This window comes from Salvelinus alpinus, chromosome 14 (genome assembly GCF_045679555.1).
Source record: "Salvelinus alpinus chromosome 14, SLU_Salpinus.1, whole genome shotgun sequence".
Classification (NCBI taxonomy): domain Eukaryota; kingdom Metazoa; phylum Chordata; class Actinopteri; order Salmoniformes; family Salmonidae; genus Salvelinus; species Salvelinus alpinus.
In genome coordinates this window covers 51,465,030-51,481,233 of record NC_092099.1, presented here as the reverse complement: position 1 = coordinate 51,481,233, position 16,204 = coordinate 51,465,030, and the positions used below count along the sequence as shown (strand labels likewise).

Here is a 16,204-nt window from a genome sequence, read left to right as displayed (position 1 = left end):
CAACTCTCCACATTGTGTTAAAATAGGAGCTCATGGGCTCTGATCAGTCATGCCCCGTTTACATCGCAAAGGTTTTTGTTACACCATACGCCATCTTCATGCAATCTCCTTCCGCTACTGGATTGAGAGCATAGGGAGGGTTTCACAACGCAAGACAAGACGGAGGAGAGCCATTATCATTACAAACGTCATTACCATCAAAATAAACAAAAATGGAAAGCAACAGTCCTATATAATTGGCTTAACAGGCCATGTGTATTGACATTTATATAAAATATTACTCGCTAGCTATCCCATTCTGCTGAAAAACACATTTTCATCTTATTCTGTGGTTTGGTAACTTGCTGTTCTGTTGACGGAATCTGGCTGCACTAAAGATGACGCAAAGTTTGGAAAAATTGAAATTATGCGGTATCTGTTTCCCAACGGAACCTTCAACAGCAAGGGGGCGCTGCGATGCCACTTTTTTGGACGGTCCCCAAGGAAATGAATAACATCTGGCGCAATAGAATAAACTTCTCAGATAACATCAGTCAGCCTGTCGGAAAGTGTTTTTCATTGTGCCCACACCCGTACAAACCCATCTCCCTCACTCACTCACCCACTCTCTCGTTTCTAAAAACAGTACAATGACGATTGTGGTAGGATGAGTCATTAGTCAAATCTGTAGGTAGCCATCATCCTCATCAACCACATCCAAACCCAGCACTAATAACCAACCACAGGCTGTCTGCAGTGCACAGTGTGTTGTTACATCATTATCTGCTTTCAACATGACATGTACACTCATTTCACATGAGAAACAGGAGAATTGTCTTTGATGATAACCCACACACACTAACCCAGAAAAAGGAATGGCAGATGTAGCCATTTTTTCACAGCAGGAGCAGAACAACGATTCCCTCCTCTTTTCTAGTACAGATGTGATGGTACACTGAACAAATATATAAATACAACATGCAATCATTTAAAAGATTTTACTAAGTTACAGTTTAAGGAAATCAGTGAATTGAAATACATTAATTAGGCTCTAATCTATGGATTTCACATGACTGGGAATACAGATATGAATCTGTTGGTCACAGATACCGTACTTTAAAAAAAGTAGGGGCGTGAATCAGAAAACCAGTCCGTATCTGGTGTGACCACCATTTTCCTCATGGAGTGCGACATCTCCTTCGCATGGAGTTGATCAGGCTGTGGCCTGTAGAATGCTGTCCCACTCCTCTTCAATGCCTGTGTGAAGTTGCTGGATAGTGGCGGGAACTGGAACACGCTGTCGTACACGTCTATCCAGAACAACCCAAACATGCTCAATGTGTGACATGTCTGGTGATAAATGCAGGCCATGAAAGAACATTTTCAGCTTCCAGGAATTGTGAACAGATCCTTGAGACACGGGGCCATTTATTATGCTGAAACACGAGGTGATGGAGGCGGATGAATGGTGTGACAATGGGCCTCAGGATCTCATCACAGTATCGCTGTGCATTCAAATTGCCATCGATAAAATGCAATTGTCTTCGTTGTCCGTAGCTTATGCCTGCCCATACCATAACCCCACAGCCACCGTGGGGCACTCTGTTCACAATGTTGACATCAGCAAACCACTTGCCCACACAACGCCATACACGCTGTCTGCCATCTCCCCGGTACAGTTGAAACCGGGATTTATCCATGAAGAGCACACTTCTCCAGCGTGCCAGTGACCATCGAAGGTGAGCATTTGCCCACTGAAGTCGGTTACGATGCCGAACTGCAGTCAGGTCAGACCCTGGTGAGGATGACGACCACGCAGATCAGATTCCATGTGATGCTTTCTGACAGTTTGTGCAGAAATTCTTTGTTTGTGCAAACCCACAGTTTCATCAGCTGTCCAGGTGGCTGGTCTCAGACAATCCCGCAGGTGAAGAAGATGGATGTGGAGGTCCTGGGCTGGCGTGGTACACGTGGTCTATGATTGTGAATCCGGTTGGATGTACTGACAAATTCTCTAAAACGACATTGGACACAGTTTATGGTGGAGAAGTGAACACTCAATTTTCTGGCAACAGCTCTGGTGGACATTCCTGAAGTCAGCATGCCAATTGCACGCTCCCTCAACTTGAGACTACTGTGGCATTGTGTTGTGTGACAAAACTACATATTTTAGTGGCCTTTTATTGTCCCCAGCACAAGGTGCACCTGTGTAATGATCATGCTGTTTAATCAGTTTTATGATATGCCAAATCTGTAAGGTGGATAGATTATCTTGGCAAAGGAGAAATGCTCACTAACAAATTTGAGCGAAATAAGCTATTTGTGTGTATGGAACATTTCTGGGATATTTTATTTCAGCTCATGAAACATAAGCTCAACACTTTACATGTAGCGTTTAACACTGGTATCTGCGTCAATCATGAATCTGTTCTGTTTGAAGTTTAAACTGCATTGCTTTGCTTTAGAACCAAACTATTTACCCATTTAAGGTATTGACACTGGTAATGTTCAAGTCTTAATGTTGGCAGTGTTTTTTATTGTACTACATTTCTGCAGCATTGTCTCCGTGGTCTTTGATTCACAGGTTAACCTTTCAGACAGAAAATACCCCAATAAAACTTGATGCATTTAAAGACATGGTCGTTATGCCTCTGTAAAAAAAAAAAAACACTGAATTATTCCTAGTCACGCAGTAGCTGCTTTTACAGAGGACACAGGCTTTCAGGAGCGAGCTGTGTAAACTGTTCTGACTGAGAGCACTCAGGTCAGGAGAGGAGACCGTGTGCCATACTGTGGAAAGGGAAAATAAGGCACACACAAAATGCCTGCATTTATAATGCCTAATGATACAGTACACTTATAATGCATTATAAAACTTGCTATAAGCTGTCCGCCGGAGACACTACCAGGGCAAACAAGAGGCTTCCATAATCCATCTACCCTTATGTTACCTAATGTTCATCATAGCCTCTTATAGCCATTGACAGACATGCTCTAGCAATAAGGCACAGGCCAGGGGTTGGACTTCACACCTGAGTGTTGACGTCCTTCCGGATCAAATGGAGGTCCCTTCTCCGTGTCATAGGTTGATCCGGAGCCCCAGCGGCATGCACAGTGTCCATACCTGAGTGTAGGGTTCTGTCCTCTCTTGTCTTCTGTCCAGTGGTTGGTTGAGTGGTAAATTGCCCCTTTAAAGGGACTCCTTTGCCACAGCACTCACATGTATCCATCCCAAGAAACACTAATATATGGCATGTCTTTAACATTTTTAAAGCTTGCCTTTTCTGCTTTAAAGTTACGCACAGGGAAAGGGGACACTGTATTCCTCACACCACCGCCGGGTTCGCCACCACTGGGAAGAGCTGAGCAGGTGTAATATGATAGGGTTAGGGGTTGCCACCAATGGGATTTGCTGAGCAGGTGTAATATGAGCCGGGCGGAGATCGATACGCCCCTCCGTGACCTCCCCTGGCCCACAGCGGTCCGACAGCAGTCAGGAAACAGCCCAAAAATCACTGGGAGATTATGTAGTGAGGTGTGTGCATGCGTGAAATGCATTAGCGAGAAAAGGTTAGCTATTTCCATTTGTGTTCTGACCGCCGTTTCAGCCTCCCCAGGATAGTTTATACTGAGCTGTTGGGACTGGGTCCAACTCTATGAGTTCCTGCTACTTTACCCTTTGACACCAATGCTTAGCTGTCTTTGGAAATGGGTCACTGAAGCAGTGAATGTTATTTTTTATTTCATGGTTAATCTGTGCATGAAAGTATAAATATTGACTGGGCAATATGACTAATACATGACCAATGATGCAGGGGTTATGTTCCTCATGGAGAAAGTTGTCTTTGTGATTTGTCAGCTCATGCAGCGACCAACCTGGACGCTTCCCTTCACCCAATCTCCAGTTAATCGGGTTCTTTCTCTTCATCTCATCAAAGTCACCCACATGTAATGAGACAGTGAGGGAAAATAAACCCACACATTTATTCCACATGTGGGAGGCATTGTGGAGAGATTACACTTCCTACAAACAAACAGCTCTTGGCGATGTCAATTTAAACAGAGGAAATATAGTGAGGAATTGGGTAGAGGAAACAATGTGGAGGTAAATCGGCACCGAGACACTTGAATGAAATCTTTCTCCCTGTAGTAAGGAAGTAAAGTAGAGCAGTGGGTTACAATGGCTAGGCCATGTGGTTTAAAGTACTCAAGTAAACATAATTTAAAGTACTACTTAAGTAGTTTTTGGGTGTACTTTACTATTTATATTTTTGAACATAATGTACTTTTTACTACATACATTTCCCCTGACACCCAAAAGTACTTGTTACATTTTGAATGCTTAGCAGGACAGTAAAATGGTCTAATTCACGCACTTATCAACAGAACATCCCTGGTCATCCCTACTGCCTGGCAGACTCACTAAACACAAATTATTTGATTGTAAACTATGTCTGAGTGTCGGAGTGTGCTGCTGGCTGTTAGTAAATTTAAAAAACTAAATTGTGCCATCTGGTTTGCTTGATACTGTCGGGACTTTCATTAATCTGATGACTGTTATTTATCTAATCAACTAACTATGTATAATTGTTACCTGATTTAAATGAATCATGTAACAATTAACTCATTAGGAATTTGGGGCACAATTGGAGAAGTTGTTTATAGAGTTACCATCTCCCGAATTCAACTCTAAAAGATATACATACATATATGTTATATATCGATAAAAGTCACTTATTAGTCATTTCATTCTCATTCTGAATGTCGCAGACTTCATGAATCCGCAAGAACCCCAGCCTTTTCTGATTATTCAGTACTACACAAATGATGTATTTATTAACTAAATAATAACACAGAATACACATACACACAGGAGACAAAAGTCTCTAGTGGACTGACAAGATATGACGGCTTGTTACACATATGGAGAGGGAGGAGTAGATAAAGAGAGGGAGAGACAAAGAGAGTCGAACTTATCGTACATTTAGAAACTACCCTCAAAGTAATAATAAAACTTTGCTCACGAACTACCGCCCGTTTGGGTAAGAAATGTAAAGTATTTACGTGTAGATGTCTTTGTTCATCGTCTCTCTGTTGAAACCAAACAATCCTTCTATGGGAAGGGCTCGATGGGTGTAAGGCTCTGGTTGCCCTGGCTTGGAGTGGAGTGTTTCTTCAGCGCAGCTACTTAGATGCACCCGTGATTGTTTGAGGTGAGCTTCTTGCCTCTTTTTCAGGTAGCTAGTCAAAGTTCTAGATCTCTCTACATGCACAGCTGCAGACTGTCAAATGTTCTGGTCTAGTGTGTTTATCTTCTTCACCTCATGATGAGTTTCAGAGTTTACAACCATTTCAACGTGTAGCCACAGCTGCACGCTTTCTGGTCTGGGAGTTTCAACCATTTGTAAAGTTTAGGTCACGCTTCACATCTGCTGGTCTGGTATGTTCATTCTTGGCAAGTCCTTTTAAGGGCGGTTACATCACACTGACACGCTCTTCTGACCTCATTCGGGGCGTGGTTTAGTTAATGTGCAAAGGACATGAAAACAATGCTCTCGTTAGAGAACTAAAATCACATTCCTATCTTAACAATGTAGTTTCATCGTTTTTCATACTGAATCAACATCATATTGGATGGAAACTTAACTTCTCTAGGGTATGTGGGACGGTAGCGTCCCACCTAACCAACAGCCAGTGAAATTGCAGGGCGCCAAATTCAAAACAACAGAAATCTCATAATGAAAATTCCTCAAACATACAAGCATTATACACCATTTTAAAGATAAACCTCTCGTTAATCCAACCAAAGTGTCTGATTTCAAAACGGATTTACGGCGAAAGCACACCTTGCGATTATGTTAGTTCAGTACATAGCCACAGAAATACACAGCCATTTTTCCAGCCAAAGAGAGAAGTAACAAAAAGCAGAAATATAGTTAAAATTAATCACTAACCTTTGATGATCTTCATCAGATGACACTCATAGGACTTCATGTTACACAATACATGTATGTTTTGTTTGGTAAAGTTCATATTTATATCCAAAAATCTGAGTTTAGGCGGGACGCTACTGTCTCACTTGGCCAAAAGCCAGAGAAAATGCAGCACGCCAAATTGTAATTAATCACTATAAAAATCAAACTTTCATTAAATCATAACATGAAAGATACCAAATTAAAGCTACACGAGTTGTGAATCCAGCCAACATGTCAGAATTCAAATAGGCTTTTCGGCGAAAGCATACGATGCTATTATCTGAGCATAGCACCATGGTAAACAAAAGAGTGAAAACATTTCAACCCTGCAGGCGCGACACAAAACGCAGAAATAAAAATATAATTCATGCCTTACCTTTGACGAGCTTCTGTTGTTGGCACTCCAATATGTCCCATAAACATCATGGTCCTTTTGTTCGATTAATTCCGGCAATATATATCCAAAATGTCCATTTATTTGGCGCGTTTGATCCAGAAAAACACCGGTTCCAACTTGCGCAACGTGACGACAAAATATCTCAAAAGTTACCTGTAAACTTTGCCAAAACATTTCAAACTACTTTTGTAATACAACTTTAGGTATTTTTTAAAGTAAATAATCGATAAAATTGAAGACGGGATGATCTGTGTTCAATACAGGAAGAAAACAAACTCAAGCATGCTTTCTGGTCTTGCGCCTCTATCAAACAGTACACATGAAGTGACACTTTTTCAAGATGGCCGTACTTCTTCATTACTCAAAGGAATAACCTCAACCAATTTCTAAAGACTGGTGACATCCAGTGGAAGCGGTAGGAACTGCAAGCAAGTCCCTTAGAAATCTGGATTCCCAATGAAAACTCATTGAAAACAGGGTGACCTCAAAAAAGAAATCTGAATGGTTTGTCCTCGGGGTTTCACCTGCTACATAAGTTCTGTTATACTCACAGACATGATTCAAACAGTTTTAGAAACTTCAGAGTGTTTTCTATCCAAATCTACTAATAATATGCATATATTATCCTCTGGGGATGAGTAGCTGGCAGTTTAATTTGGGCATGCTTTTCATCCAAAATTCCGAATGCTGCCCCCTACCCTAGAGAAGTTAACAGCCGAAGGGAGTTTCCTTCCTAAGTTACAGTATTTGGTTCATACAGTTTTAATAACATCACAAAATGAAAAGTAATATGACATTATTATTCTTTAGATCCCCGCTGACCATTTCCCAAATTATTTATGTTAGAATTATTGTTCCATGATCCACTTTTTGGATGTTAGAGTTTTTGGGCGGGCAACAGTCTTCTGGGGACAAAGGCATTCCTTTGGTTGATACTGAAGAGCAGAAGAGGGTTCTGAAGAGCAGAAGAGGGCTGCATATAGTGTACGATTGGTGCGAGGTTTCATTAAACTGGCCCAGCCCCCCCTCTCTTCTTCTATGGGAGAGAGGGGGGTCTGGCTATCGTCAGCCATTTGCCAGGCTGATCTGAGGCCTTGGATCCTCGACCAGGAGATACTTTTGATACTTAAGTATATTTAAAACCAAATACTTTTAGACTTTTTCTCAAGTAGTATTTTACTGGGTGACTCACTTTTACTTGAGTCATTTTCTATTAAGGTGTCTTTTACTTTTACTCAAGTATGAAGACTATCAGTGGGACTATCATTTGTTTTTCAACAGGACAATGACCCAACACACATCCAGGCTGTGTATGAGCTATTTTACCAATAATTAGAGTGATGGAGTGCTGCATCAGATGACCTGGCCTCCATAATCCCCCAACCTCAACCAAATTGAGATGGTTTGGGATGAGTTGGACCACAGAGTGTAGGAAAAGCAGTCAACATGTGCTCAGCATATGTGGGAACTCCTTCAAGACTGTAGTAAAGCATTCCAGGAGAAGCTTGTTAAGAGAATGCCAAGAGTGTGCAAAGCTGTCATCAAGGCAAAGGGTGGCTATTTGACGAATCTCAAATGTAGAATACATTTTGATTTGTTTCACACTTTTTTGGTTACTACATGATTCCATATGTGTTATTTCATAGTTTTGATGTTTTCACTATTATTTTACAATGTATAAAATGGTAGAAATAAAGAAAAACCCTTGAATGAGTAGGTGTTCCAAATCTTTTGACCTGTAATGTAGATAGATTGAAGAGAATACTTGAGTGTGTGGGGTACTCTAGAAGCAGCCCACTGACCGTGTACTGTATGTGCGTGCGTGCATGAGTGTTCATTTATGTGTGAGAGATAATATACTCATCAAAAAAAGAAACATTGTTTCCCATGCTTGTTCAATGAACCATAAACAATTAATGAACATGCACCTGTGAAACGGTCGTTAAGACACTAACAGCATAGGTCACAGTTATGAAAACTTAGGACACTAAAGAGGCCTTTCTACTAACTCTGAAAAACCCCAAAATAAAGATGCCCAGGGTCCCTGCTCATCTGTGTAAACGTGCCTTAGGCATGCTGCAAGGAGGCATGAGGACTGCAGATGTGGCCAGGGCAATAAATTGCAATGTCCGTACTGTGAGACGCCTAAGACAGCGCTACAGGGAGACAGGACGGACAGCTGATCGTCCTTGCAGTGGTAGACCATGTGTAACAACACCTGCACAGGATCGGTACATTCGAACATTACACCCGCGGGACAGGTACAGGATGGCAACAACAACTGCCCGAGTTACACCAGGAACGCACAATCCCTCCATCAGTGCTCAGACTGTCCGCAATAGGCTGAGAGAGGCTGGACTGAGGACTTGTAGGCCTGTTGTAAGGCAGGTTCTCACCAAACATCACCGGCAACAACATCACCTATGGGCACAAACCCACCGTCGCTAGAACAGACAGGACTGGCAAAAAGTGCTCTTCACTGACGAGTCGCGGTTGTCTCACCAGGGGTGATGGTCGGATTTGCGTTTATCGTCGAAGGAATGAGCGTTACACCGAGGCCTGTTCTCTGGAGCGGGATCGATTTGGAGGTGGAGGGTCCGTCATGGTCTGGGGCGGTGTGTCACAGCATCATCGGACTGAGCTTGTTGTCATTGCAGGCAATCTCAACACTGTGCGTTACAGGGAAGACATCCTCCTCCCTCATGTGGTACCCTTCCTGCAGGCTCCTCCTGACATGACCCTGCAGCATGACAATGCCACCAGCATCTTTGCGCCCTGCTAATCAGGGTGTAACCATACCGGCGCAGGATTTCCTTTTTCAGACCCTCGTAATGCGTCGCCTGGTCAGCCGTCAGATCCTGATAGGTCTTCTATGCCTGGCAGGAAGGGTGTTATCAGGCTGGCTAATTGGTCATGGGGCCATTTCCCCCTAGCCGCCGTCCTCTCGAAGGCTTGGAGGTAAGCCTCGATGTCGTCAGCCTCTGTCAGTTTCAGTATAAACATACTGGGTTTGGGACGAGAAACTGCTGCGCCTGCAGCCACGCCGGCCTGGGCGGCTGTCAGCTGGTTGAGTTCAGCTCGCAGGAGAGCAGTCTGCTGACACTGTTCCTCCAGCAGCTCCTGATGCATAGCCTGCTGTGCTATGTTCACCTCCACCAGCTGTTTCACCAATGCTTCCATTGTGCTCCGTGTCTTTTTGTTATTGAGCTGGGTTTGCTTTGCCCGCATTCTCCATCATATGTAGCAGGCTCAAGAGTGTGGAGTTTCCACATCGACAAGTTCAATAACCAAACACGCACAGGGAGCACAACTAGAATGCAAATGGGGAATTTATTAGGGATATTTCACACGGTGGGAAAGGGGACTCGGTTCCAGCAACCAGTTCACAAACTTTGAATTCATTAAAATGCACCCGGTTCTCGCCTTATTTACAAGCATTTCGCTACACCCGTAATAACATCTGCTAAATATGTGTATGTGACCAATAAACTTTGATTTGATTTAAGTACAACTTAATGTTTACATACAATACCAGTCAAAAGATTGGACACACCTACTCATTCAAGGGATTTTTGTTATTTTTACTATTTTCTACATTGTAGAATAATAGTGAAGACATCAAAACTATGAAATAACACATATGGAATCATGTAGTCACCAAAAAAGTATTAAACAAATCTAAATATATTTTAGATTTGAGATTCTTCAAAGTAGCCACCCTTTGCCTTGATGACAGAAGCTGTAGAACCTTTTGAGGATCTGAGGACCCATGCCAAATCTTTTAGTTTCCTGAGGGGGAATAGGCTTTGTCGTGCCCTCTTCACAACTGTCTTGGTGTTTTTGGACCATTCTAGTTTGTTGTTGATGTGGACATCAAGGAACTTGAAGCTCTCAACCTGCTCCATTACAGCCCCGTCGATGAGAATGGGGTCGTGCTCAGTCCTCCCTTTCCTGTAGTCCACAATAATCTCCTTAGTCTTGATCACGTTGAGGGAGAGATTGTTATTCTGGCACCACACGGCCAGGTGTGGTGCCCCTCCCTATAGGCTGTCTCGTCGTTGTCGGTGATCAGGCCTACCATTGTTGTGTCGTCTGCAAACTTAATGATGGTGTTGAAGTCGTGCCTGGCCACGCAGTCGTGGGTGAACAGGGAGTACAGGAGGGGACTCTCTCTCTCTCTGTCTCCTTGTCTCTCTCTCTGTCTGTCTCTATCTCTCTGTCTCCCTATGTCTCTCTCTCTGTCTTCTTGTCTCTCTCTCTCTCTCGCTCTCTCTCTATGTCTCTGTGTCGCTTTCTCTCTCTCTTTCTCTCCCACTTTGAACATATGCTAATGTATTATTTCAGATAAAGAATCCTCATGCAATTTTTAATATTCATATACCTTCCAATATCTTTGTCTTTATCGCCCCATGGTTTTGTATGAGGCAATCCCCATTCACAAAGACAGTTATTATAACAAGTTATTATAACTGCACTGAAATAGCACATGGGATGCAGAAGTAATACCCAGAGAAGTGAAATGTGACAATGAATAGACCTACAATAGTACTTTGAGAGTGGCATACTCTCCAATGTGAAAGTCTATTACCCTCCATCCCAAATGGAACCCTATTACATAATGCACTACTTCTGGTCCCTGGTCGAAAGTAGTGCACTACAAAGGGAATAGTGAACCATTTAGAATGCAGAAGTGAGTTTCCTGTGATGTCAGCAGTCTCAGCCCCTGCCTTGTGGATCTGGGCCACTGAACATAGCTGCAAGGCCCCACCCAATAGCCTCAATTGAAAAATTGAATTTGTGCTCATCCTCCGCTAGCTAATCTGAGCTGTCTGTGTGAGGGATAGATTATATTACTGAAGACAAAGGCTGTGCTCCTCGCTTCCTCCAGGACATTGATCCATGCACTCCTCTATCCAAAGAGTTTACTTTAGTTTGATTCATTATTTTTTTTATCACAGTTGTCTTGTTCTTAGATATTATTAGATATATTCATATCACAGGTTTTAGAATGAATTCATGTCAAACTACATCTTTAAGTTTGACTATTTTATATTTCTGTTTTCTGGCAACATTTATCTCATGGTGATGATGAGGTATGTTCTGGATGAGAAGTTATGTCAAATATTCACACCAACGGTCAGGTTACTTGTTCCCAGTCTGATTATTAAACCGTGTGAAGCTGCGTTTCCAGTCTCCAATTACCCTTCTGAAATGAGACAAAGTACTTAAGTCATCAGCTAAGGTCAGGTCTGGGTTCAGTTTCTACGGATTTCTAATGCATCAAAGTGACTAATTACACTCTAATTATGAGTTCTGCACTCATCTCCCTATCTCACAGTTTCTCTCATACTTTCTCTCTCGCTCTCTCCCTCCATCTCTGTCCTCGTCCCTGTCTGTCTGCCTGTGGAACTGTCTCTTTGGTAATTTGTACGTTTCTGTCTCGTTCAGAGCTTTGGGACCTCTCGACTCCTCCTCCAGAAATAACACAAAAGCCGTGTGATTGCAAATATACCCTGTGACACTTAACTGACTAAGGACTCCTTGGATCATTAGCAAGGAGATTCCACTTTCTGTCATTTTATTGATTCTGATTGTGTCTGTCATCTTTGTGATGTCATGGACTGTAGTGTGTTTTGACTGTTGAACACATGCTGCTTGTCACCATGGGCCAGTTACAGTTAATACACTGTACAAGATTGTTCTTTCCAGAGGAGAGAAACAGCAGCCATAACAAGACATGACGCTGAGATAAAGACAAAAACTGCGGCGCTTGCTGAGGTTACACAACAACAAGATAGATATGTGTATCGCTGTTGCTAGAACAACCAGATCCAGCAGTGTATCACTGCTGGATAAAGTAGACAATGTGTCCTTTATAGAGCTACGCTTGGGCCTCCTGCCATAAAAGAGGTCAGCCTGGATCTGCCGTGTGTCACGGCTGTTGAAAGGAGAGGACCAAGGTGCAGCGTAGTGAGCGTACATTTCCTTTATTTAATCAAAATGACACCGAACAAAACAATAAACACTACAAAAACAAACCGTGAAGCTCAAAGGCTATTGGCCCTAAACAAAGTCAACTTCCCACAAAGACAGGTGGAAAAAAGGGCTACCTAAGTATGGTTCTCAATCAGAGACAACGATAGACAACTGCCTCTGATTGAGAACCACACCCGGCCAAACACAAAGAAATAGAAAACATAGAAATAAAGAAACTAGAATGCCCACCCTAGTCACACCCTGGCCTAACCAAAATAGAGAATAAAAGCCTCTCTATGGACAGGGCGTGACACCGTGCTGTATCAGTCTGGATAAGTCCAGAAGGAGTTACTATAGATAACCAACTGAACGTCTGATAGAGCATGTTGAAGCGTGAATGGTCAAACACTGTCCCTCCCGAGGTGAAAAGTGTGTATTGACACAGAATCTTGCCATGGATCATCACTGGAGGCTTCGTGCCATGGATCATCACTGGAGGCTTCTTGCCATGGATCATCACTGGAGGCTTCGTGCCATGGATCATCACTGGAGGCTTCTTGCCATGGATCATCACTGGAGGCTTCGTGCCATGGATCATCACTGGAGGCTTTTTGCCATGGATCATCACTGGAGGCTTCGTGCCATGGATCATCACTGGAGGCTTCTTGCCATGGATCATCACTGGAGGCTTCGTGCCATGGATCATCACTGGAGTGAGGAGACGTATGGGCAGTATGGTACGTTGAGCTGCCACAGGGCTCACCAGGCTGGGGAGACATACGGGAGGATTAGTTCTAGGCGCAGGAACAGAACTCACCAGGCTGGAGAGACATACAGGAGGCCCTGTCCTAGGCAGAGGCACCGGATACACTGGGCTGTGGAGGCGCACTGGAGGTCTCGAGCTAGGAGCCTGCACAACCCGTGCTGGTTGGATGGTTACTTTCACCCTGCAGATGCGGGGCGCAGGCACAGGACGCACTGGGCTGTGCAGATGCACCGGAGACACAGTGCGCAGAGCTGGCGCAGGATATCCCGGGCCGTAGAGACGTACTGGCGGCCAGATGCGCTGAGCCGGCATCCTCCGACCAGGCTGGATGCCCACTCTAGCCCGGCTGCTTCGGGGAGCTGGAAGGTAGCGCACCGGGCTGTGCACGTGCACTGGAGACACCGTGCGCTCCACCGCATAACACGGTGCCTGACCAGTACGACGCTCGCCATGGTGAGCACGGGGAGTTGGCTCAGGTCTCCAAACTGACTCAACCACACTCCCCGTGTACCCCTTCCCCCAAAAAATTGGGGAGCTGCCTCTCGGGCTTTCTTGCTAGCTGAGTCCCTTCGTAACGCTGCCGCTCTGCTCTTGCTGTCTCCAGTTCCTCCCGTGGACGGCGATACTCCCCAGCCTGCCTCCAGGGTCCCTTACCGTCCAGGATCTCCTCCCAAGTCCAGGAATTCTGGACACGCTGCTTCTCCTTACCACGCTGCTTGGTCCGTTGTTGGTGGTGGGAAGTTCTGTCACGGCTGTTGAAAGGAGAGGACCAAGGTGCAGCGTGGTCAGCGTACATTTTCTTTATTTAATCCAAATGACGCCGAACAAAACAATAAACACTACAAAAACAAACCATGAATCTAAAGGCTATGTGCCCTAAACAAAGTTAACTTTCCACAAAGACAGGTGGAAAAAAGGGCTACCTAAGTATGGTTCTCAATCAGAGACAACGATAGACAGCTGCCTCTGATTGAGAACCACACCCGGTCAAACACAAAGAAATAGAAACATAGAAATAAAGAAACTAGAATGCCCACCCTAGTCACACCCTGGCCTAACCAAAATAGAGAATAAAAGCCTCTCTATGGCCAGAGCGTGACACCGTGCTGTATCAGTCTGGATAAGTCCAGAAGGAGTTACTATAGATAACCAACTGAACGTCTGATAGAGCATGTTGAAGCGTGAATGGTCAAACACTGTCCCTCCCGAGGTGAAAAGTGTGTATTGACACAGAATCTTGCAGTTGTGATTAGAATGAGTAATATTGTCCATTCATGATAAGGTTTTGTAATGTGGTAGTGTGGACATAGGTTACCACCATATGTTCTATTGCCCCCCTATTCTTTCATAAAGATTTCAGAATCGGTTCAGTGTGAGCGATCTAACGACAATAGCCGTTGTGGGTCATTGTGAGCTTATGACTGACACATCAAGGAAGACCTGACAAGGGGAGATGTTTCTGTAGAGAGGAGGGCACTAGGCCCCCTGGGTCGTCACAAAGTGGATATAATGTCTGTAATATAATTTACAGATGTCTGTCTTTCATCACATTATATCAGTTTATTCTCACTCAGTGTTCAGTCTGTGTGGCAGAATCCAATTTGTCTTCGTCTCCCGTGAGGCATATTTCTGTCATGAACAAAATTTCCCGGAGGTGCTCCTGTGAGGGAATAGAATATATCCCAGAAAGTAGACCAAAACACGGCAGACTACTTTTTTCTCAGTCTCTCTGAGGCATATTCTATTTAACCCAATATGGTATAGTGTGTGTGTGTGTGTGCGTGTGTGTGTGCGTGTGCGCGTGCGTGCCTGTGCCTACAGTATGCATCAGAGCATGAGTGAAAGTGTGTATGAATGTGTAAGTGCCATCTCAGCTTTTTCAGTCACAGTGAGCAGCACTTTCATTAGGATTATCTTATGGTCTCTGTTCTGCTCTGTTCTGTTCTACTCTGTTCTGCTCTGTTCTACTCTGTTCTGCTCTGTTCTGTTCTGTTCTATTCTGCTCTGTTCTATTCTGCTCTGTTCTATTCTAATCTGCTCTGTTCTATTCTGTTCTATTCTGCTCTGTTCAGCTCTGCTCTGTTCTATTCTGCTCTGTTCTATTCTAATCTGCTCTGTTCTATTCTGTTCTATTCTGCTCTGTTCAGCTCTGCTCTGTTCTACTCTGCTCTATTCTGTTCTTCAAGTTCTGCTCTGTTCTGTTTTTCCCTGCTCTGTTCTGTTCTTCTGTTCTGCTCTTTTCTTCTGCTCGGTTCTTCTGCTCTGTTCTTCTGCTCTGGTCTTCTGTTCTTTTCTTCTCTGTTCTATTCTGTTCCGCTATGCTCTGTTCTGGAGAAGGGAGAGGAGAGGGAGAGGAGAGAGATGGAGGTTTACCCCAGTTGCAAACTCATGTGGGGGACACAGGAACATGCCACAGGCAGGGAAAATCAAGCACATTGAAATCCCACATCCCTGTCAGCTCTGTACCAGCTCTGTCACACGAGACACTGTTTAACTCTGCCTACACTCTGTGATGTAATGAAATGTACTCCACCAACATAAAATCCCAACCCACAGGCTTTAGTATAGTCCCTTCTTCAAACTTTCTTTGTTTTATTGATTTGCTGGTAATTGTCATGTTTTATGGTTCTCTCATCAATTGCATGAGAACCGGCCACGTTTAATACAGCTAAGGCATGACTAACTAACCCTGGCCAGCCCTGCCCTTAAATACATGGCATGTCGAAGCGCAGAGTATTGCAGAATGGACATCCAATGCTTGTGCATCGGACTGAGAGCAGATGGAGCCTTTTATTTGTATGGAGAGACTTAGGTCATATCGGCTTCTTCTTCTCTATTTACTCTACTGGGCTTGAATATAGCTGTTGTCTAGTAGGCAAAGGAAAACTAGGATTTAAATAGCCTGTCTCAGACTTGTATTCCTTTTTAAGAGGTGCTGCTGTCTTCAGCCTCAAACAAAAACAGGAATATGGAGGAAACCATTCGTTCTCAGATCAGTAAGATGGTTTAAGTTAAATTTCCCGTGACATTTGCCAGTCTCTTTGGCATACGACACAGAGTGGCAAGGAGTGGAATGATAGCTAAACAGACTGGTACCCAGACTAGATTAAA

The 16,204-nt window shown here is 43.8% G+C and overlaps 1 protein-coding gene across 1 annotated transcript in view; it reads right to left on the bottom strand.

Moving 5' to 3' along the window:
- Nucleotides 1-12,322: 12,322 nt before the first annotated feature.
- The window catches only part of LOC139539044 (receptor activity-modifying protein 1-like), a 115,075-nt gene continuing 111,193 nt past the window's right edge, over nucleotides 12,323-16,204 (bottom strand). The window contains exon 3 of the mRNA XM_071341735.1: nucleotides 12,323-13,094. Coding sequence (XP_071197836.1) covers nucleotides 12,578-13,094 — 517 coding nt within the window. The 3' untranslated portion in view covers nucleotides 12,323-12,577. The remainder of the gene's footprint in view (nucleotides 13,095-16,204) is intronic.